General features: G+C 46.1%; 1 protein-coding gene across 1 annotated transcript in view; it reads left to right on the top strand.

The window, feature by feature from the left end:
* The window catches only part of LOC137310165 (rhotekin-like), a 226,226-nt gene that overhangs the window by 181,675 nt on the left and 19,518 nt on the right, over positions 1-25,033 (top strand). The window contains exon 13 of the mRNA XM_067978137.1: positions 10,239-10,346. Coding sequence (XP_067834238.1) covers positions 10,239-10,346 — 108 coding nt within the window. The remainder of the gene's footprint in view (positions 1-10,238; positions 10,347-25,033) is intronic.

Here is a 25,033-nt window from a genome sequence, read left to right as displayed (position 1 = left end):
GACGGGAGAATTGCAAATGTTACACCCTTGTTCAAACAAGGGTGTAAGGATAAACCCAGCAACTATAGGCCAGTCAGTTTAACCTCAGTGGTGGGGAAACTTTTAGAAACTAATAGAGAGCCAGCATGGATTTGTGAAAAGTCGGTTGTGCCTGACAAACTTGATTGAATTTTTTGAAGAGGTGACCAAAGTAGTGGACAGGGGAATGTCAATGGATGTTATTTATATGGACTTCCAGAAGGCATTTGATAAGGTCCCACATAAGAGACTGTTAGCTAAGATAGAAGCCCATGGAATCGAGGGAAAAGTACGAACTTGGTTAGGAAGTTGGCTGAGTGAAAGGCGACAGAGAGTAGGGATAATGGGAAGGTACTCACATTGGCAGGATGTGACTAGTGGAGTCCCGCAGGGATCTGTCTTGGGGCCTCAATTATTCACAATATTTATTAACGACTTAGACGAAGGCATAGAAAGTCTCATATCTAAGTTTGCCGATGACACAAAGATTGGTGGCATTGTAAGCAGTGGAGATGAAAACATAAAATTACAAAGCGATATTGATAGATTAGGTGAATGGGCAAAACTGTGGCAAATGGAATTCAATGTAGACAAATGTGAGGTCATCCACTTTGGATCAAAAAAGGATAGAACAGGGTACTTTCTAAATGGTAAAAAGTTAAAAACAGTGGATGTCCAAAGGGACTTAGGGGTTCAGGTACATCGATCATTGAAGTGTCATGAACAGGTGCAGAAAATAATCAATAAGGCTAATGGAATGCTGGCCTTTATATCTGGAGGACTGGAGTACAAGGGGGCAGAAGTTATGCTGCAGCTATACAAAACCCTGGTGAGACCGCACCTGGAGTTACTGTGAGCAGTTCTGGGCACCGCACCTTCGGAAGGACATATTGGCCTTGGAGGGAGTGCAGCGTAGGTTTACTAGAATGATACCCGGACTTCAAGGGTTAAGTTACGAGGAGAGATGACACAAATTGGGGTTGTATTCTCTGGAGTTTCGAAGGTTAAGGGGTGATCTGATCGAAGTTTATAAGATATTAAGGGGAACGGATAGGGTGGATAGAGAGAAACTATTTCCGCTGGTTGGGGATTTTAGGAGTAGGGGGCACAGTCTAAAAATTAGAGCCAGACCTTTCAGGAGTGAGATTAGAAAACATTTCTACACACAAAGGGTGGTAGAAGTTTGGAACTCTCTTCTGCAAACGGCAATTGATACTAGCTCAATTGCTAAATTTAAATCTGAGATAGATAGCTTTTTGGCAACCAAATGTATTAAGGGATATGGGCCAAAGGCAGGTATATGGAGTTAGATCACAGATCAGCCATGATCTTATCAAATGGCGGAGCAGGCACGAGGGGCTGAATGGCCTACTCCTGTTCCTATAGACAACCCCCACCAACGTTTTCTGCCCCTTGGTGTTTCTTAGCTCCACCCATACAGATTCCACATTGTGATTTTCCGAGCCAATATCCTTCCTCACTATTGCATTGATTTCCTCCTTTACTAACAACGCTACCCCACCTCCTTTCCCTTTTTGCCTGTCCTTCCTAAATATTGAATATCCCTGGATGCTCAATTCCCATCCTTGGTCACCCTGCAGCCATGTCTCCGTAATCGCAACTATATCATAACCGTTAATATCTATCTGCGCTGTTAATTCATCGACCTTATTGCGAATGCTCCGCTCATTAAGACACAATGCCTTTAGACTTGTCTTTTTAAGATTGCTGGTCATCTTAGTTTTATTTTGCACTATGGCCCTATTTGTTTTTCGCCCTTGTTTTCTCTGCCTTCCACTGTTGCTTCTTCCCTTTCTGTCTTTTGTTTCTATCCTTGTTTCCCCCTCCTCTGACTCCCCGCTCAGGTTCCCATCCCCCTGCCATTCTAGTTTAAACCTTCCCCAACAGCACGAGCAAACACCCCCGCGAGGACATTGGTCCCAGTCCTGCTCGGGTGTAACCCGTCCCGCTTGTACAGGTCCCACCTTCCCCAGAACCGGTCCCAATGTCCCAGAATCTAAATCCCTCCCTCCTACACCATCCCTGCAGCCACGCATTCATCCTGTCTATTCTCCTGTTCCTATACTCACTAGCACGTGGCACTGGGAGTAATCCTGAGATCACTACTTTTGAGGTCCTGCTTTTTAATTTATCACCTAACTCCTTGAATTCACCTTGCAGGACCTCATCCCTTTTTTTACCTGTGTCGTTGGTACCGATATGGACCACGACTACTGGCTGTTCACCCTCCCCCTCCAGAATGCCCTGCAGCCGCTCCGTGACATCCTTGACCCGAGCACCAGGGAGGCAACATACCATCCTGGAGTCACGTTTGCGGCCGCAGAAACACCTATCTGTTCCCCTTACAATTGAATCCCCGATCACTATAGCCCTGCCACTCTTCTTCCTCCCCTCCTGTGCAGCAGAGCCACCCGTGGTGCCCTGAACTTGGCTCTTGCTGCTTTCCCCTGATAAGCCATCTCCCCCAACAGTATCCAAAGCGGTATATCTGTTTGAGAGGGAGATGGCCCCAGGGGACTCTTGCTCTACCTGCCTCGTCCTTTTATTCTGCCTGGCGGTCACCCATTTCCTTTCTGCCTGTGTAATCTTTACCTGCAGTGTGACCACCTCACTGAACGTGCTATCCACGATAGTCTCAGCATCACGGATGCTCCACAGTGAATCCACCCGCAGCTCCAGCTCCGAAATGCGGTTAGCCAGTAGCTGCAGCTGGACACACTTCCTGCACACATGGTCGCCAGGGACACCTGTAGTGTCCATGACTTCCCACATAGTGCAGGAGGAGCAGATCACGGGTGCGAGCTGTGCTGCCATGACTTGCCTTAGATTTACACTGTGCTCACCTCTCGGTCTCTCCTCCCGCTCTCGGTCTCTCCTCCCGCTCTCGGTCTCTCCTCCCGCTCTCGGTCTCTCCTCCCTCTCTCGCTCTCTCCTCCCGCTCTCGGTCTCTCCTCCCTCTCTCGCTCTCTCCTCCCGCTCTCGGTCTCTCCTCCCGCTCTCGGTCTCTCCTCCCGCTCTCGGTCTCTCCTCCCGCTCTCGGTCTCTCCTCCCGCTCTCGGTCTCTCCTCCCGCTCTCGGTCTCTCCTCCCGCTCTCGGTCTCTCCTCCCGCTCTCGGTCTCTCCTTTTACACTGTGCTCACCTCTCGGACTCTCCTTTTACACTGTGCTCACCTCTCGGACTCTCCTTTTACACTGTGCTCACCTCTCGGACTCTCCTTTTACACCGTGCTCACCTCTCGGACTCTCCTTTTACACTGTGCTCACCTCTCGGACTCTCCTTTTACACTGTGCTCACCTCTCGGACTGTCCTCCCGCTCTCGGACCAAAGGAGGCTGAGGGGAGATTTAATTGAGGTCATGGAAACATAGAATCTTAGAAAATAGGAGCAAGAGGAGGCCATTCGGCCCTTTGGCCCTGCTCCGCCATTCAAAATGATCATGGCTGATCGTCTAACTCAGTTCCCTGTTCCTGCTTTTTCCCCATATCCCTTGATCCCTTTAGCATTAAGAAATATATCTATCTCCTTCTTGTATAAAATTATGAGGGGCCTTGATAGAGTGGATAGGAAGGACCTATTTCCCTTAGTGGAGAGGTCAATAACCAGGGGGCACAGATTTAAAGTGATTGGTAGAAGGATTAGAGGGGAGCTGAGGAGAAATGTTTTCACACAGAGGGTGGTGGGGGTCTGGAACTCACTGCCTGAGAGGGTGAGAGAGGCAGAAACCCTCAACTCATTAAAAAAATCCCTGGATGTGCCCCTGAAGAGCCGTGACCTACAGGGCTACGGACCAAGTGCAGGAAAGTGGGATTAAGCTGGATAGCTCTTTCTCTGATGGCACAGACACAATGGGCCGAATGGCCTCCTTCTGTGCCCTAAATTGCTATGATTCTATTTATCCAATTCCCTTTTGAAAGTTATTATTGAATCTGCTTCCACCGCCCTTTCAGGCAGTGAATTCCAGATCATCACAACTCACTGAGTAAAAAAATGTTTCCTCATCTCCCCTCTGGCTCTTTTACCGATCACCTTAAATCTGTGTCCTCTGGTTACTGACCCTTCCACCAATGGGAACAGTTTCTCCTTATTTACTCTGTCAAAACCCTTCATGATTTTGAATACCTCGATCAAATCTCCTCAACCGTCTCTGTTCCAAGGAGAACAACCCCAGCTTCTCCAGTCTATCCATGTAACTAAAGTCCCTCATCCCTGGAATCATTCTAGTAAATCTCTTCTGCACTCTCTCTAATGCCTTCACATCTTTCCGAAAGTGCGGTGCCCAGAACTGGACACAATACTGCAGCTGGGGTCCAACCAGTGTTTTATAAAGGTTCATCATGACTTCCATACTTTTATACTCTGTGCCTCTATTTATAAAGCCCAGGATCCCATATGCTTTTTTAACCACTTTCTCAACCTGCCCTGCCACCTTCAATGATTTGTGCACATATACCCCCAGATCTCTCTGTTCCTGTACCCCTTTTAAAATTGTACCATTTAGTTTATTTTGCCTCTCCTCATTCTTCCTACCGAAATGTATCACTTCACACTTCTCTGCATTAAATTGCATCCCCCATGTGTCTGCTCATTTCACCAGTCTGTCTCTGTCCTCCTGAAGTCTGTTACTATCCTCCACATTGTTTACTACATTTCCGAGTTTTGTGTCATCTTGAAATTATAACTTTGAAATTATACCCTCTATATCCAAGTCCAGGTCATTAATATATATCAAAAAGAGCAGTGGTCCTAATACTGACCCCTGGGGAACACCACTGTAAACTTCACTCCAGTCTGAAAAACAACCGTTCACCACTACTCTCTGCTTTCTGTCCCTGAGCCAGTTTTATATCCACACTCTCACTGACCCTTTAATCCCATGGGCTTTAATTTTGCTAAAGTCTATCGTGTGGCACTTTATCAAATGCCTTCTGAAAGTCCATATACACAACATCAACCGCACTGCCCTCATCAACCCTCTCCGTTACTTCATCAAAGAACTCAGTCAAGTTCGTCAAACACGATTTTCCTTCAACAAATCCGTGCTGACTTTCATTTATTAGCCCAGATTTTTCCAAGTGCCAATTAATTTTATCCTGGATTATTGTGTCCAAAAGTTTCCCCACCACTGACGTTAGACTGACTGGCCTGTAATTACCGGATTTATCCCTCTCCCCTTTTTTGAACAGAGGGGTGTAACATTTGCAATCCTCCAGTCCTCCGGCACCATCCCCATATCTAAGGAGGATTGGAAGATTGTGGTCAGATCCTCCGCAATTTCCACCCTTACTTCCCTCTGTAACCTGGGATGTTTCCCATCTGGACCGGGTGACTTTTCTACTTTGAGTGCTGCCAATCTTTTAAGCCCTTCCTCTTTATCTATTTTTATCCTCTCCAATATCACTCCTACCTCCTCCTTTACTCTACAATGGCAGCATCCTCTTCTCTAGTGAATGCCAATGTAAAGTATCCATTCAATACCTCAGACAGGCCCTCTGCCCCCACAAGAAGATCTCCTTTTTGTCCCGAATCAGTCCCACCCTTCCTTTCACTGCCCTTTTACTATTTATATGTTTATAAAAGACTTTTGGATTCCCTTTTATGTTAGTCACTAATCTATTCTCATTCTCTCTCTCTGCTCCTCTTATTCCCTTTGATGTTATTATCATAGAATCATAGAAAGGTTACAGCATGGAAGATGGAAGGAGGCCATTCGGCCCATCGAGTCCGTGCTGGCTCTATATGCAAGAGCAATCCAGCTAGTCCCACTCCCCCGCACCTTCCCCATAGCCCTGCGATTTTTCTCCTTTCATGTACTTATCCAGTTCCCTTTTGACGGCCAACAGACAGAGGAAGAGTAGGAAGGCAGTGCAAGGGTCCCCTGCGGTCATCTCCCTCCAAAACAGGTATACCGTTTTGGATACTGTTGGGGGAGATGGCTCACCAGGGGAAGGTGGCAGTGGCCAGGTTCATGGCACCGTGGCTGGCTCTGCTGCACAGGAGGGCAGGAAAAAGAGTGGCAGAGCTATAGTGATAGGGGACTCGATTGTAAGGGGAATAGACAGGCGTTTCTGCGGACACAACCGAGACTCCAGGATGGTATGTTGCCTCCCTGGTGCAAGGGTCAAGGATGTCTCGGAGCGGCTGCAGGACATTCTGGAGGGGGAGGGTGAACAGCCAGTTGTCGTGGTGCATATAGGTACCAACGATATAGGTAAAAAACAGGATGAGGTCCTACAAGCTGAATTTAGGGAGTTAGGAGTTAAACTAAAGAGTAGGACCTGAAAGGTAGTAATCTCAGGATTGCTACCAGTGCCACGGGTTAGTCAGAGTAGGAATGACAGGATAGCTAAGATGAATACGTGGCTTGAGAGATGGTGCAAGAGGGAGGGATTCAAATTCCTGGGCCATTGGAACCGGTTCTGGGGGAGGTGGGACCAGTACAAATTGGACGGTCTGCATCTGGGCAGGACTGGAACCAATGTCCTAGGGGGAGTGTTTGCTCGTGCTGTTGGGGAGGGTTTAAACTAATGTGGCAGGGGGATGGGAACCGATGCAGGAAGTCAGTGGGAAATAAAGTGGTGACAGAAACAAAAGGCAGTAAGGGAGAGTGTACAGAACATGACCGGACAGATGGTCTGAGAAAGCAGGGCAAAGACCAAGGGAAGTCTAGATTAAACTGCATTTCTTTCAATGCAAGAAGTCTGATGGGCAAGGCAGATGAACTCAGGGCATGGATGGGTACATGGGACTGGGATGTTATAGCTATTACTGAAACATGGCTAAGGGAGGGGCAGGACTGGCAGCTCAATGTTCCAGGGTACAGATGCTATAGGAAAGATAGAGCAGGAGGTAAGAGAGGAGGGGGAGTTGCGTTCTTGATTAGGGAGAACATCACGGCAGTAGTGAGAGGGGATATATCCGAGGGTTCGCCCACCGAGTCTATATGGGTAGAACTGAAAAATAAGAAGGGAGAGATCACTTTGATAGGATTGTACTACAGACCCCCAAATAGTCAACGGGAAATTGAGGAGCAAATATGTAAGGAGATTACAGACAGCTGCAAGAAAAATAGGGTGGTAATAGTAGGGGACTTTAACTTTCCCAACATTGACTGGGACAGCCATAGCATTAGGGGCTTGGATGGAGAGAAATTTGTTGAGTGTATTCAGGAGGAATTTCTCATTCAGTATGTGGATGGCCCGACGAGAGAGGGGGCAAAACTTGACCTCCTCTTGGGAAATAAGGAAGGGCAGGTGACAGAAGTGTTAGTGAGGGATCACTTTGGGACCAGTGATCATAATTCCATTAGTTTTAAGATAGCTATGGAGAAGGATAGGTCTGGCCCAAAAGTTAAAATTCTAAATTGGGGAAAGGCCAATTTTGATGGTATTAGACAGGAACTTTCAGAAGTTGATTGGGAGAGTCTGTTGGCAGGCAAAGGGACGTCTGGTAAGTGGGAGGCTTTCAAAAGTGTGTTAACCAGGGTTCAGGGTAAGCACATTCCTTATAAAGTGAAGGGCAAGGCTGGTAGAAGTAGGGAACCTTGGATGACTCGGGAGATTGAGGCCCCAGTCAAAAAGAAGAAGGAGGCATATGACATGCATAGGCAGCTGGGATCAAGTGGATCCCTTGAAGAGTATAGAGATTGCCGGAGTAGAGTTAAGAGAGAAATCAGGAGGGCAAAAAGGGGATATGAGATTGCTTTGACAGATCAGGCAAAGGTGAATCCAAAGAGCTTCTACAAATACATAAAGGGCAAAAGGGTAACTAGGGAGAGAGTAGGGCCTCTTAAGGATCAACAAGGTCATCTATGTGCGGAACCACAAGAGATGGGTGAGATCCTGAATGAATATTTCACATCGGTATTTACGCTTGAGAAAGGCATGGATGTTAGGGAACTTGGGGAAATAAATAGTGATGTCTTGAGGAGTGTACATATTACAGAGAGGGAGGTGCTGGAAGTCTTAACGCGCATCAAGGTAGATAAATCTCCCGGACCTGATGAAATGTATCCTAGGACGTTATGGGAGGTTAGGGAGGAAATTGCGGGTCCCCTAGCAGAGATATTTGAATCATCCACCGCTACAGGTGAGGTGCCTGAAGATTGGAGGGTAGCAAATGTTGTGCCTTTGTTTAAGAAGGGCGGCAGGGAAAAGCCTGGGAACGACAGACCAGTGAGCCTGACATCTGTAGTGGGTAAGTTGTTAGAGGGTATTCTGAGAGACAGGATCTACAGGCATTTGGAGAGGCAGGGACTAATTAGGAACAGTCAGCATGGTTTTGTGAGAGGAAAATCATGTCTCACGAATTTGATTGAGTTTTTTGAAGGGGTAACCAAGAAGATAGATGAGGGGTGTGCAGTAGACGTGGTCTACATGGACTTCAGCAAAGCATTTGACAAGGTACCGCATGGTAGGTTGTTACATAAGGTTAAATCTCATGGGATCCAAGGTGAGGTAGCCAATTGGATACAAAATTGGCTTGACGACAGAAGACAGAGGGTGGTTGTAGAGGGTTGTTTTTCAAACTGGATGCCTGTGTCCAGCGGTGTGCCTCAGGGATCGGTGCTGGGTCCGCTGTTATTTGTTATTTATATTAATGATTTGGATGAGAATTTAGGAGGCATGGTTAGTAAGTTTGCAGATGACACCAAGATTGGTGGCATTGTGGACAGTGAAGAAGGTTATCTAGGATTGCAACGGGATCTTGATAAATTGGGCCAGTGGGCCGATGAATGGCAGATGGAGTTTAATTTAGATAAATGTGAGGTGATGCATTTTGGTAGATCGAATCGGGCCAGGACCTACTCCGTTAATGGTAGGGCGTTGGGGAGAGTTATAGAACAAAGAGATCTGGGAGTACAGATTCATAGCTCCTTGAAAGTGGAGTCACAGGTGGATAGGGTGGTGAAGAAGGCATTCAGCATGCTTGGTTTCATTGGTCAGAACATTGAATGCAGGAGTTGGGATGTCTTGTTGAAGTTGTACAGGGCATTGGTGAGGCCACACTTGGAGTACTGTGTACAGTTCTGGTCACCCTATTATAGAAAGGATATTATTAAACTAGAAAGAGTGCAGAAAAGATTTACTAGGATGCTACCGGGACTTGATGGTTTGACTTACAGGGAGAGGTTAGATAGACTGGGACTTTTTTCCCTGGAGAGTAGGAGGTTAAGGGGTGATCTTATAGAAGTCTATAAAATAATGAGGGGCATAGATAAGGTCGATAGTCAAAATCTTTTCCCAAAGGTGGGGGAGTCTATAACGAGGGGGCATAGATTTCAGGTGAGAGGGGAGAGATACAAAAGGGTCCAGAGGGGCAATTTTTTCACTCAAAGGGTGGTGAGTGTCTGGAACGAGCTGCCAGAGGCAGTAGTAGAGGCGGGTACAATTTTGTCTTTTAAAAAGCATTTGGACAGTTACATGGGTAAGATTGGTATAGAGGGATATGGGCCAAGTGCAGGAAATTGGGACTAGCTTAGTGGTATAAACTGGGCGACATGGACATGTTGGGCCGAAGGGCCTGTTTCCATGTTGTAACTTCTATGATTCTATGATTGAATCTCCCTCCACCACCCCCCAGGCAGTGCATTCCAGATCATAACCACTCGCTGTGTAAAAAAGTTTTTCCTCATGTCACCTTTGGCTCTTTTACTGATCACCTTAAATCTATGTCCTCTGGTCCTTGACCCTTCCACCAATGGGAACAGTTTCGCTCTATCTACTCTGTCTAAACCCTTCATGATTTTGAAATCCTCGATCAAATCTCCTCGCAACCGTCTCTGTTCCAAGGAGAACAACCCCAACTTCTCCAGTCTATCCATGTAACTAAAGTCCCTCATCCCTGGAATCATTCCAGTAAATCTCTTCTGCTCCCTCTCTAAGGCCTTCACATCTTTCCTAAAGTGCGGTGCCCAGGACTGGACATAACACTCCAGTTGTGGCCGAACCAGTGTTTTATAAAAGGTTCATCATGACTTCCATACTTTTGTACTCTGTGCCTCTATTTATAAAGCCCAGGATCCCGTATGCTTTTGTAAACCACTTTCTCAACCTGCCCTGCCACCTTCAATGATTTGTGCACAAACACCCCCAGATCTCTCTGTTGCTGTACCCCTTTTAGAGTTGTGCCCTCTCGTTCTTCCTACCGAAATGTATCACTGTGCATTTTATGTTCTGACAATCTGTTATTGCCTTCACAGGTGAGTGGAAACAGTGCTGCGATGAATTGATGAACATCGAAATAGCATCGCCACGGAAACCGCCGGTAATGATCTCCAATCAAGGATCCTCCCTCTATCAGCAGATGGGTGAGCACTCTCAACGTTGGTCTGTGTTTTTAGGTTAAAAAAAAAACCAAAGGAGACACTTTATATTTAATAGATGGTTTAAAGCGTTTTCCAGAGGCACCAATTCACACATTCACTCACTGCTCGTTTAATCAATGGCAATTGTATTGCTGAATCAGGTTTCATAGAAACATACAGCACAGGAGGAGGCCCCACAAGAACCTGTGCTGGCTCTTTAAGAGCAATCTAGTTCGTCCCAATCCCCCGCTCTTTCCCTGCAAATTTTTTCCCTTCAAATATTTACCCAATTCCCTTTTGAAAGTTATTATTGAATCTGCTTCCACCGCCCTTTCAGGCAGTGAATTCCAGATCATCACAACTCCCTGCGTAAAAAAATGTTTCCTCATCTCCCCTCTGGCTCTTTTACCGATCACCTTAAATCTGTGTCCTCTGGTTCTTGACCCTTCCACCAATGGGAACAGTTTCTCTCTATCTACTCTGTCTAGACCCTTCATGATTTTGAATACCTCGATCAAATCTCCCTTTAACCGTCTCTGTTCCAAGGAGAACAATCCCAGCTTCTCCAGTCTATCCACGTAACTAAAGTCCCTCATCCCTGGAATCATTCTAGTAAATCTCTTCTGCACCCTCTCTAAGGCCTTCACATCTTTCCTAAAGTGCGGTGCCCAGAACTGGACACAATACTCCAGCTGAGGCCTAACCAGTGTTTTATAAAGGTTCATCATGACTTCCATACTTTTGTACTCTATGCCTCTATTTATAAAGCCCAGGATCCCGTATGCTTTTTTAACCACTTTCTCAACCTGCTGCCACCTTCAATGATTTGTGTACATATACCCCCAGATCTCTCTGTTCCTGTACCCCTTTTAGAGTTGTGCCCTCTAGTTTATTTTGCCTCTCTTCATTCTTCCTACCGAAATGTATCACTTCGCACTTCTCTGCATTAAATGTCCGCCCATTCCACCAGCCTGTTGATATCCTCACTGTTCACTACACTTCCAAGTTTTGTGCCTTCTGTAAATTTTGAAATTGTGCCCTGTACACCCAAATCCAAGTCATTAATATATATCAAGAAAAGCAGTGATCCCAGCACCGACCCCTGGGGAACACCACTGTACCCCTCCCTCCAGTCCGAAAAACAACCGTTCACCACTACTCTCTGTTTCCTGTCATTCAGCCAATTCTGTATCCATGTTGCTACTGCCCCCTTTATTCCATGGGTCACAATCTTGATGACAAGTCTATCATGCAGCACTTTATCAAACACCTTTTGAAAGTCCATATACACCACATCAACTGCATTGCCCTCATCGACCCTCTCTGTTACCTCATCAAAAAACTCTATCAGGTTAGTTAAACAGGATTTGCCTTTAACAAATCCGTGCTGGCTTTCCCTAATTGCATCGAACATACTGCACAGAAACAGGCCATTCAGCCCAACAGGTCCATGCCGGTGTTTATGCTCCAAGGGAGCCTCCTCCCACCGTTTTTTGACGAACCACATCCACCTATCCATCGATTCCTTTCTCCCACATGTGTTTATCGAGCTTCCCCTTAAATGCATCTAAGTTAGTCAACTCAACTACTCCTTGTGGTAGCGAGTTCCACATTCAAGGTAAAGAAATTTCTCCTGAATTCCCGATTAAATTTATTAGTGACTATCTCATATTCACGGCCTCTAGTTCTGGTCTCCCTTGCATTTTCTCCACGTCGACCCTATCAAACCCTTTCATAATCTTAAAGACCTCGATCAGGTCACCCCTCAGTCTTCTCTTTTCCAGAGAAAAGAGTCCCAGCCTGTTCAATCTTTCCTAATAGGGAAAACCTCAAAGTTCTGGTGTCATCCTAGTAAATCTTTTTTGTACCTTTTCCAGTGCCTCTATATCCTTTTTATAAGAATCGGGCAGGAAAGGTTCACTAATGTCCTTTAGGGAAGGAAACCTGCTGATCTGACCCGGTCTGGCCTATATGTGACTCCAGACCCACAGCAATGTTGATTCTTAATCACCCTCTGAAATGGCCGAGCAAGACACTCAGTTGTAAAATCTCACTATGAAAAGTCATAATAAGAATAAAACCGGACGGACCACCTGGCATCGGACCACGAGGCACCGGACACGACAACGGCAAAACACCAAGCCCAGTCGACCCTGCAAAGTCCTCCTCACTAACATCTGGGGACTTGTGCCAAAATTGGGAGAGCTGTCCCACAGACTATTCAAGCAGCAGCCTGACATAGCCATACTCACAGAATCATACCTTTCAGCCAACGTCCCAGACTCTTCCATCACCATCCCTGGGTATGTCCTGTCCCACCGGCAGGACAGACCCACCAGAGGTGGCGGTACAGTGATATACAGTCAGGAGGGAGTGGCTCTGGGAGTCCTCAACATTGACTCTGGACCCCATGAAATCTCATGGCATCAGGTCAAACATGGGCACGGAAACCTCCTGCTGATTACCACCTACCGTCCTCCCTCAGCTGATGAATCAGTCCTCCTCCATGTTGAGCACCACTTGGAGGAAGCACTGAGGGTAGCAAGGGCACAGAATGTGGGTTGGTGCAGAAGGGAGGGATTTAGATTCCTGGGACATTGGGACCGGTTCTGGGGAAGGTGGGACCTGTACAAGCGGGACAGGTTACACCCGAGCAGGACCGGGACCAATGTCCTCGCGGGGGTGTTTGCTCGTGCTGTTGGGGAAGGTTTAAACTAGAGTGGCGGGGGATGGGAACCTGAGCGGGGAGTCAGAAGGGAGTAAAGTTGAGAGCAGCAAGAGAGGGGAAGACCCAGGGGGAATTTACAATACAAATAGTACAAACAGTTGTTCAAGAACAAGTGAAAGGGAAAAGCGTCGAGCAGCAGAAAGAAAGTGTACTTTAGACACTACAGATAAAGTGAAAACTAGAAGTAAAGGGAATTAGGGGTTACGGGGAGCGGGCAGGAAATTGGACATGATTTTAGATTTGAGGTTAGGACCAGATCAGCCATGATCTTATTGAATGGCGCAGCAGGCTCGAGGGGCCGATTGGCCTACTCCTGCTCCTATTTCTTATGTTCTTATGTTCGAAGGTGTAAGGCGATTAACCCAGCATCAAAGCTGAAGGTCAGGCTAGGGTGTGTGGCCCAACTAAGAGTTCTATATACAGATGCACGGAGTATAAGGAATAAATTGAATGAACTACAGGTTCAAATTCAAATTGGAGGGTGTGACATGATAGCTATTACTGAGACATGGCTGCAGGATGGTCAGGATTGGGAACTAAATATACCAGGTTATAAGGTCTACAGGAGAGATAGGGAAAATGGAAGAGGGGGAGGAGTAGCCTTAATGATTAGAGATGAAATCACTTCAATGATAAAGGAGGATATAACGAGAGGTAAGCAGCCAACAGAGACCTTATGGGTTGAATTGAGAAATAGGAAAGGATCTGAGACTATAGTGGGAGTTGTTTATAGGAGCCCTGGCAGCAGCTCTGAAGTGCTAGATTGTATAAATGCAGAGATTAGACAAGCGTGTAAGAAAGGCATAGTGGTCTTAATGGGGGACTTTAACCTTCACAGAGATTGGGAAAAGCAGACTAGCAACTGTCAGAAAGGTAGTGAATTTCTTGAGTGTGTCCGGGATAGTTTTCTCCAGCAGTATGTCCCAGAGGCAACAAGGGGGCAAGTAATGAGTAATGAACCAGATTTAGTTAACAGCTTAACTGTGCGTGAACATCTATCCAATAGTGATCATAACATGATCGAGTTCAATGTCGTGTTTGAAAGGGAAAAAAGTGAGTCAGCTGCTAAGATTCTAGACTTGGGTAAGGCCGACTTCAATGGGATGAGACAGAGACTGTCCACAGTAAACTGGGCAAATCTGTTAATGGGTAAAACGACTGATGATCAGTGGGAAATGTTTAAAGAAACATTGAACGTGATACAGAATCGGTTTATACCCCTGAGGGGCAAGAACTCTACTTGCCAAAAAAACAGCCATGGACAACTAAAGAGGTAAGGGAGAGTATAAGACATAAGGAAAGGGCATACAAAAAGGCAAAAAATGGCACAGATCCTGGCAAATGGGAAAGATACAAAGATCAACAAAGGGTCACAAAACAGACAGTAAGAGCTACAAAAAGAGAGTATGAAAAGAAACTTGCAAGGGATATCAAAACCAATACAAAGAACTTTTATAGTTACATTAGGAAAAAGAGGGTGGTCAGGAGCAGTGTTGGCCCCTTAAAAACTGAAAGTGGGGATATTGTCATTGACAATGGGGAAATGGCGGACATGTTGAACAATTACTTTGTGTCAGTATTTACAGTAGAAAAAGAGGATATCATGCCGGAAATCCCAAGAAAACTAATATTGAATCGGGGATAGGGACTCGATAAAATTAACATAAGTACTACAACAGTAATGAAGAAAATAATAGCACTAAAGAGTGACAAATCCCCAGGACCAGATGGTTTCCATCCCAGGGTTTTAAAGGAAGTAGGTGAGCACATTGCAGATGCCCGAACTATAATCTTTCAAAGTTCTCTAGATTCAGGAACTGTCCCTCTGGATTGCAAAATTGCACAAGTCACTCCGCTTTTTAAGAAAGGAGAGAGAGGGAAACCAGGGAATTATAGACCAGTTCGCCTAACATCTGTTGTGGGGAAAATGCTGGAGTCTATAATTAAGGATAGGGTGACTGAACACCTTGAGAATTTTCAGTTAATCAGAGAGAGCCAGCATGGATTTGTGAAAGGTAGGTCGTGCCTGACAAACCTGATTGAATTTTTTGAAGAGGTGACTAAAGTAGTGGACAGGGGAATGTCAATGGATGTTATTTATATGGACTTCCAGAAGGCATTTGAAAAAGTCCCACACAAGAGATTGTTAGCTGAGGTAGAAGCCCATGGAATCGAGGGAAAAGTACGGACTTGGTTAGGACGTTGGCTGAGCGAAAGGTGACAGAGAGTAGGGATAATGGGAAGGTACTCACATTGGCAGGATGTGACTAGTGGAGTCCCGCAGGGATCTGTCTTGGGACCTCAATTATTCACAATATTTATTGACGACTTAGATGAAGGCATAGAAAGTCTCATATCTAAGTTTGCCGATGACACAAAGATTGGTGGCATTGTAAGCAGTGTAGATGAAAACATAAAATTACAAAGGGATATTGATAGATTAGGTGAATGGGCAAAACTGTGGCAAATGGAATTCAATGTAGACAAATGTGAGGTCATCCACTTTGGATCAAAAAAGGATAGAACAGGGTACTTTCTAAATGGTAAAAAGTTAAAAACAGTGGGTGTCCAAAGGGACTTAGGGGTTCAGGTACATCGATCATTGAAGTGTCATAAACAGGTGCAGAAAATAATAAGGCTTTGAAATGCTGGCCTTTATATCTGGAGGACGAGAGTACAAGGGGGCAGAAGTTATGCTGCAGCTACACAAAACCCTGGTTAGACCGCACCTGGAGCACTGTGAGCAGTTCTGGGCACCGCACCTTCGGAAGGACATATTGGCCTTGGAGGGAGTGCAGCGTAGGTTTACTGGAATGATACCCGGACTTCAAGGGTTAAGTTACGAGGAGAGATTACACAAATTGGGGTTGTATTCTCCAGAATTTCGAAGGTTAAGGGGTGATCTGATCGAAGTTTATAAGATATTAAGGGGAACAGATAGGGTGGATAGAGAGAAACTATTTCCGCTGGTTGGGGATTTTCGGAGTAGGGGGCACAGTCTAAAAATTAGAGCCAGACCTTTCAGGAGCGAGATTAGAAATCATTTCTTCACACAAAGGGAGGTCGAAGTTTGGAACTCTCTTCCGCAAACATAAGAACATATGAACATAAGAAATAGGAGCAGGAGTAGGCCAATCGGCCCCTCGAGCCTGCTCCGCCATTCAATAAGATCATGGCTGATCTGATCCCAACCACAAATCTAAAGAACACAAGAAGTAGGAGCAGGACCCGGCCACTCAGCCCCTGGGCCCTCTCCGCCACCCACAGGGCAGTGACCGATCCGAACTCAGCTTCATGTCCAATTTCCTGCCCGCTCCCCGTAACCCCTAATTCCCTTTACTTCGAGGAAACTGTCTATTTCTGTTTTAAATTTATCTAATGATGTAGCTTCCACAGCTTCCTGGGGCAGCAAATTCCACAGACCTACTACCCTCTGAGTGAAGAAGTTTCTCCTCATCTCAGTTTTGAAAGAGCAGCCCCTTATTCTAAGATTATGCCCCCTAGTTCTAGTTTCACCCATCCTTGGGAACATCCTTACTGCATCCACCCGATCAAGCCCCTTCACAATCTTATATGTTTCAATAAGATCGCCTCTCATTCTTCTGAACTCCAATGAGTGGAGTCCCAATCGACTCAACCTCTCCTCATATGTCCGCCCCCTCATCCCCGGGATTAACCGAGTGAACCTTCTTTGTACTGCCTCGAGAGCAAGTATGTCTTTTCTTAAGTATGGACACCAAAACTGTATGCAGTATTCCAGGTGCGGTCTCACCAATACCTTATATAACTGCAGCAATACCTCCCTGTTTTTATACTCTATCCCCCTAGCAATAAAAGCCAACATTCTGTTGGCCTTCTTGATCACCTGCTGCACCTGCAAACTAACTTTTTGATCTTCTTGCACTAGGACCCCCAGATCCCTTTGTACTGCAGTACTTTCCAGTCTCTCGCCATTAAGAAAATAACTTGCTCTCTGATTTTTCCTGCCAAAGTGCATAACCTCACATTTTCCAATATTGTATTGCATCTGCCAAATCTCCGCCCACTCACCCAGCCTGTCTATATCCCCCTGTCGGTTTTTTATGTCCTCCTCACTCTCTACTTTCCCTCCCATCTTTGTATCATCTGCAAACTTTGATACGTTACACTCGGTCCCCTCCTCCAAATCGTTAATATAGATTGTAAAGAGTTGGGGACCCAGCACCGACCCCTGCGGAACACCACTGGCGACTGGTTGCCAGTCCGAGAATGAACCATTTATCCCAACTCTCTGCTTCCTGTTCGATAACCAATCCTCCACCCATGCTAGAATATTACCCCCAATCCAGTGATTCTTTATCTTGAGCAATAATCTTTTATGTGGCACCTTGTCGAATGCCTTCTGGAAGTCTAAATACACGACGTCCACTGGTACCTGAACCATCTCCTCTTTAATGGCCGCCCACTGTTCAATTACAGTTTTGCCTGCCAATCTTTGATTCCAATTTACCCGGGCCAGATCTGTTCTCATCCCACTGAAATTGGCCCTCCTCCAATTGAGTATTTTTACTTTAGAGTGGTCTGTGTCCTTTTCCATAGCTATTCTAAACCTTATGATACTAAGATCACTGTTCCCTTAATGCTCCCCCATGTGTGAGATGTGAGGATGAGGTGTGGCCGTGCCTGTGTATCTCTGTGGGGAGACTGTGTCTGATGGGCCTCTCCTGGTGGGATTTACTGCTGTTTACCAGTTAATGCAGCAATAGTCTGAGTGAATTGTGACGATTTTTGGGTTTCTTTTAGGATTTGAGCTGGAACTTGTGACTTGTTTGCAGCTTCTTGTGGATCTAATGCGTTTCTCTGTCCTCTATTTCTGATCTGCCTGTTCCCTATTTGACCAATGCTGTCCAGCTTCTCCTCTTACCACCACTTCATGTGAGGGTCTCCTGCTTCAAGATAACGCAGTGTCAGCTGAGATCCGCGCTCTCCTCTCCTCCTGTTACACTGACAGGTGAAGTAACTGCATGCACTGCCAGGTCTGCTCTCACAGCCCCCACAAACAGTGTCACAATTCACCTGGAACAGCAAACTGGACCTTAAACTTTATAAGGGCTGAGGCAGAGAGGGGGTTTTATCCTTAATATTACGATGCTCATCCCGCAAAACACAAAGCGACAGGTCTACTAACCATTACCCAGTCACTCACTGACCTGTATTAAACCGTCCCCATTACCCAGTCACTCACTGACCTGTATTAAACAGTCCCCATTACCCAGTCACTCACTGACCTGTATTAAACAGTCCCCATTACCCAGTTACTCACTGACCTGCATTAAACAGTCCCCATTACCCAGTCACTCACTAACCTGTATTAAACCGTCCCCATTACCCAGTCACTCACTGACCTGTATTAAACAGTCCCCATTACCCAGTCACTCACTGACCTGTATTAAACAGTCCCCATTACCCAGTTACTCACTGACCTGCATTAAACCGTCCCCATTACCCAGTCACTCACTGACCTGTATTAAACCGTCCCCATTACCCAGTCACTCACTGACCTGTATTAAACAGTCCCCATTACCCAGTCACTCACTGACCTGTATTAAACAGTCCCCATTACCCACTCACTCACTGACCTGTATTAAACAGTCCCCATTACCCACTCACTCACTGACCTGCATTAAACCGTCCCCATTACCCAGTCACTCACTGACCTGTATTAAACCGTCCCCATTACCCAGTCACTCACTGACCTGTATTAAACCGTCCCCATTACCCAGTCACTCACTGACCTGTATTAAACCGTCCCCATTACCCAGTCACTCACTGACCTGTATTAAACAGTCCCCATTACCCACTCACTCACTGACCTGTATTAAACCGTCTCCATTACCCAGTCACTCACTGACCTGTATTAAACAGTCCCCATTACCCAGTCACTCACTGACCTGTATTAAACAGTCCCCATTACCCAGTCACTCACTGACCTGTAGTAAACAGTCCCCATTACCCAGTTACTCACTGACCTGTATTAAACCGTCCCCATTACCCAGTTACTCACTGACCTGTATTAAACCGTCCCCATTACCACAGGAACAGGAGTAGGCCATTCAGCCCCTCGTGCCTGCTCCGCCATTTGATAAGATCATGGCTGATCTGTGATCTAACTCCATATACCCGCCTTTGGCCCATATCCCTTAATACCTTTGGTTGCCATAAAGCTATCTATCTCAGATTTAAATTTAGCAATTGAGCTAGTATCAATTGCCGTTTGTGGAAGAGAGTTCCAAACTTCTACCACCCTTTGTGTGTAGAAATGTTTTCGAATCTCGCTCCTGAAAGGTCTGGTTCTAATTTTTAGACTGTGCCCCCAACTCCTAAAATCCCCAACCAGCGGAAATAGTTTCTCTCTATCCACCCTATCTGTTCCCCTTAATATCTTATAAACTTCAATCAGATCACCCCTTAACCTTTGAAACTGCAGAGAATACAAACCCAATTTGTGTCATCTCTCCTCGTAACTTAACCCTTGAAGTCCGGGTATCATTCCAGTAAACCTGCGCTGCACTCCCTCCAAGGTCAGTATGTCCTTCCGAAGGTGCGGTGCCCAGAACTGCTCACAGTACTCCAGGAGCGGTCTAACCAGGGTTTTGTGTAGCTGCAGCATAACTTCTGCCCCCTTGTACTCCAGTCCTCTTGATATAAAGGCCAGCATTCCATTAGCCTTATTGATTATATTCTGCACCTGTTCATGACACTTCAATGATCGATGTACCTGAACCCCTAAGTCCCTTTGGACATCCACTGTTTTTAACTTTTTACCATTTAGAAAGTACCCTGTTCTATCCTTTTTGATCCAAAGTGGATGACCTCACATTTGTCTGCATTGAATTCCATTTGCCACAGTTTTGCCCATTCACCAAATCTATCAATATCGCTTTGTAATTTTATGTTTTCATCTACACTGCTGACAATGCCACCAATCTTTGTGTCATCGGCAAACTGAGATATGAGACTTTCTATGCCTTCATCTAAGTCGTTAATAAATATTGTGAATAATTGAGGCCCCAAGACAGATCCCTGTGGGACTCCACTAGTCACATCCTGCCAATGTGAGTACCTTCCCATTATCCCGACTCTCTGTCACCTTTCGCTCAGCCAACTTCCTAACCAAGTCCGTACTTTTCCCTCGATTCCATGGGCTTCTATATTCGCTAAAAGTCTCTGATAAGAACATAAGAACATAAGAAATAGGAGCAGGAGTAGGCCAATCGGCCCCTCGAGCCTGCTCCGCCATTAAATAAGATCATGGCTGATCTGATCCTAACCTCAAATCTAAATTCATGTCCAAATTCCTGCCCGCTCCCCTTAACCCCTAATTCCCTTTACTTCTAGGAAACTGTCTATTTCTGTTTTAAATTTATTTAATGATGTAGCTTCCACAGCTTCCTGGGGCAGCAAATTCCACAGACCTACTACCCTCTGAGTGAAGAAGTTTCTCCTCATCTCAGTTTTGAAAGAGCAGCCCCTTATTCTAAGATTATGCCCCCGAGTTCTAGTTTCACCCATCCTTGGGAACATCCTTACCGCATCCACCCGATCAAGCCCCTTCACAATCTTATATGTTTCAATAAGATCGCCTCTCATTCTTCTGAACTCCAATGAGCAGAGTCCCAATCTACTCAACCTCTCCTCATATGTACACCCCCTCATCCCCGGGATTAACCGAGTGAACCTTCTTTGTACTGCCTCGAGAGCAAGTATGTCTTTTCTTAAGTGTGGACACCAAAACTGTATGCAGTATTCCAGGTGCGGTCTCACCAATACCTTATATAACTGCAGCAATACCTCCCTGTTTTTATATTCTATCCCCCGAGCAATAAAAGCCAACATTCCGTTGGCCTTCTTGATCACCTGCTGCACCTGCAGACTAACTTTTTGATTTTCTTGCACTCGGACCCCCAGATCCCTTTGTACTGCAGTACTTTCCAGTTTCTCACCATTGAGATAATAACTTGCTCACTGATTTTTCGTGCCAAAGTGCATAACCTCACATTTGCCAACATTGTATTGCATCTGCCAAATCTCCGCCCACTCACCCAGCCTGTCTATATCCCCTTGTAGGTTTTTTATGCCCTCCTCACTCTCTACTTTCCCTCCCATCTTCGTATCATCTGCAAACTTTGATATGTTACACTCGGTCCCCTCCTCCAAATCGTTAATATAGATTGTAAAGAGTTGGGGACCCAGCACCGACCCCTGCGGAACACCACTGGCTACTGGTTGCCAGTCCGAGAATGAACCATTTATCCAAACTCTCTGCTTCCTGTTAGATAACCAATCCTCCACCCATGCCAGAATATTACCCCCAATCCAGTGATTCCTTATCTTGAGCAATAATCTTTTATGTGGCACCTTGTCGAATGCCTTCTGGAAGTCGAAATACACGACGTCCACTGGTTCCCCTTTATCCACCCTGTACGTTATGTCCTCAAAGAACTCAAGCAAATTTGTCAGACATGACTTCCCCTTCGTAAAGCCATGCTGACTTTGTCCTATTAAATTATGTTAATCCAAATGTTCCGCTAATGTCTCCTTGATAATAAACTCCAAAATTTTACCCACCACAGATGTTAGGCTAACTGGTCTATAATTTCCAGCCTTCTGCCTACTACCCTTTTTAAATAACGGTGTTACATTAGCAGTTTTCCAATCTGCCGGGACCTTTGCCGAGTCCAGAGAATTTTGGAAAATTATTACCAAAGCATCCACAATCCCTACTGCCACTTCCCTCAAGACCCTGGGATGTAAGCCATCAGGTCCAGGGGATTTATCCGCCTTGAGTCCCATTAATTTACTGAGTACCAATTCCTTAGTGATTTTAATCGTATTTAGTTCCTCGCCCCCCAGAGCCCCCTGTTTGTCCAGTGTTGGGATATTCTTAGTGTCCTCTACTGTAAAGACTGAAACAAAATATTTGTTCAGCATTTTTGCCATCTCCATGTTTCCCACCATTAATTTCCCGGTCTCCTCCTCTAAGGGACCTACGTTTGCCTTAGCCACCCTTTTTCTTTTTATATAACCATAGAAACTCTTGCAATCTGTTTTTATATTTTTTGCTAATTTATTTTCATAATCTATCTTCCCTTTCTTAATCAATCCTTTAGTTACTTTTTGCTGTCGTTTGAAGACTTCCCAATCTTCTATCCTCCCACTAAGTTTGGCTACCTTATATGTCCTTGTTTTTAGTCGGATACCATCCTTAATTTCTTTACTTAGCCACGGATGGCTGTCATTTCTTTTACACCCTTTTTTCCTCAGTGGAATATATTTTTTTTGAATGTTGTAAAATAACTCCTTAAATGAACACCACTGCTCATGTACCGTCTTACCCTTTAATCTATTTTCCCAGTCCACTTTAATCAGGGCACAAAATGTACTCTGGGTGGGGGACTTCAATGTCCATCACCAAGAGGTAGCACCACTACTGACCGAACTGGCCGAGTCCTGAAGGACATAGCTGTCAGACTGGGCCTGCGGCAGGTGGTGAGCGAACCAACACGAGGGAAAAACTTACTTGACCTCGTCCTCACCAATCTACCTCTCGCAAATGCATCTGTCCATGACAGTATTGGTAGGAGTGACCACCGCACAGTCCTCGTGGAGATAAAGTCCCGTCTTCGCACTGAGGACACCATCCAACGTGTTGTGTGGCACTACCACCGTGCTAAATGGGATAGATTCAGAACAGATCTAGCAGCTCAAAACTGGGCATCCATGAGACGCTGTGGGCCATCAGCAGCAGCAGAATTGTATTCCAGCACAATCTGTAACCTCATGGCCCGGCATATTCCTCACTCTACCATTACCAACAAGCCAAGAGATCAACCCTGGTTCAATGAGGAGTGTAGAAGAGCATGCCAGGAGCAGCACCAGGCGTACAGAAAAATGAGGTGCCAACCTGGTGAAGCTACAACTCAGGACTACATGCATGGTAAACAGCGGAAGCAACATGCTATAGACAGAGCAAAGCGATTCCACTACCAACGGATCAGATCAAAGCTCTGCAGTCCTGCCACATCCAGTCGTGAATGGTGGTGGACAATTAAACAACTAACGGGAGGAGGAGGCTCTGTAAACATCCCCATCCTCAATGATGGCGGAGTCCAGCACATGAGTGCAAAAGACAAGGCTGAAGCGTTTGCAACCATCTTCAGCCAGAAGTGCCGAGTGGATGATCCATCTCGGCCTCCTCCCGATATCCCCACCATCACGGAAGCCAGTCTTCGGCCAATTCGATTCACTCCACGTGATATCAAGAAACGGCTGAGTGCACTGGATACAGCAAAGGCTATGGGCCCCGACAACATCCCGGCTGTAGTGCTGAAGACTTGTGCTCCAGAACTAGCTGCGCCTCTAGCCAAGCTGTTCCAGTACAACTACAACACTGGCATCTACCAGACAATGTGGAAAATTGCCCAGGTATGTCCTGTCCACAAAAAGCAGGACAAATCCAATCCGGCCAATTACCGCCCCATCAGTCTACTCTCAATCATCAGCAAAGTGATGGAAGGTGTCGTCGACAGTGCTATCAAGCGGCACTTACTCACCAATAACCTGCTTACCGATGCTCACTTTGGGTTCCGCCAGGACCACTCGGCTCCAGACCTCATTACAGCCTTGGTCCAAACATGGACAAAAGAGCTGAATTCCAGAGGTGAGGAGAGAGTGACTGCCCTTGACATCAAGGCAGCATTTGACCGAGTGTGGCACCAAGGAGCCCATGTAAAATTGAAGTCAATGGGAATCAGGGGGATACTCTCCAGTGGCTGGAGTCATACCTAGCACAAGGGAAGATGGTTGTGGTTGTTGGAGGCCAATCATCTCAGCCCCAGGACATTGCTGCAGGAGTTCCTCAGGGCAGTGTCCGAGGCCCAACCATCTTCAGCTGCTTCATCAATGACCTTCCCTCCATCATAAGGTCAGAAATGGGGATGTTTGCTGATGACTGCACAGTGTTCAGTTCCATTCGCAACCCCTCAAATAATGAAACAGTCCGTGCCTGCATGCAGCAAGACCTGGACAACATCCAGGCTTGGGCTCATAAGTGGCAAGTAACATTCGCGCCAGATAAGTGCCAGGCAATGACCATCTCCAACAAGAGAGAGTCCAACCACCTCCCCTTGACATTCAACGGCATTACCATCACCGAATCCCTCACCATCAACATCCTGAGGGTCACCATTGACCAGAAACTGAACTGGACCAGCCATATAAATACTGTGGCTACGAGAGCAGGTCAGAGGCTGGGTATTCTGCGGCGAGTGACTCACCTCCTGACTCCCCAAAGCCTTTCCACCATCTACAAGGCACAAGTCAGGAGTGTGATGGAATACTCTCCACTTGCTTGGATGAGTGCAGCTCCAACAACACTCAAGAAGCTCGACACCATCCAAGATAAAGCAGCCCGCTTGATTGGCACCCCATCCACCACCCTAAACATTCACTCCCTTCACCACCAGCGCACTGTGGCTGCAGTGTGTACCATCCACAGGATGCACTGCAGCAACTCGCCAAGGCTTCTTCGACAGCACCTCCCAAACCCGCGACCTCTACCATCTAGAAGGACAAGGGCAGCAGGCACATGGGAACAACACCACTTGCACGTTCCCCTCCAAGTCACACACCATTCCGACTTGGAAATATATTGCCGTTCCTTCATCGTCGCTGGGTCAAAATCCTGGAACTCCCTTCCTAACAGCACTGTGGGAGAACCTTCACCACACGGACTGCAGCGGTTCAAGAAGGCGGCTCACCACCACCTTCTCGAGGGCAATTTGGGATGGGCAATAAATGCCGGCCTCGCCAGCGACGCCCACATCCCATGAACGAATAAAAAAAAAAATTCCGCTCTCATACCATCATAGTCTCCTTTATTCAAGCTCAGTACGCTTGTTTGAGAACCAATCTTCTCACCCTC

Source organism: Heptranchias perlo, chromosome 1 (assembly GCF_035084215.1).
Source record: "Heptranchias perlo isolate sHepPer1 chromosome 1, sHepPer1.hap1, whole genome shotgun sequence".
In the NCBI taxonomy this organism is placed as follows: Eukaryota; Metazoa; Chordata; class Chondrichthyes; order Hexanchiformes; family Hexanchidae; genus Heptranchias; species Heptranchias perlo.
This window is presented reverse-complemented; position numbering and strand designations above follow the sequence as displayed.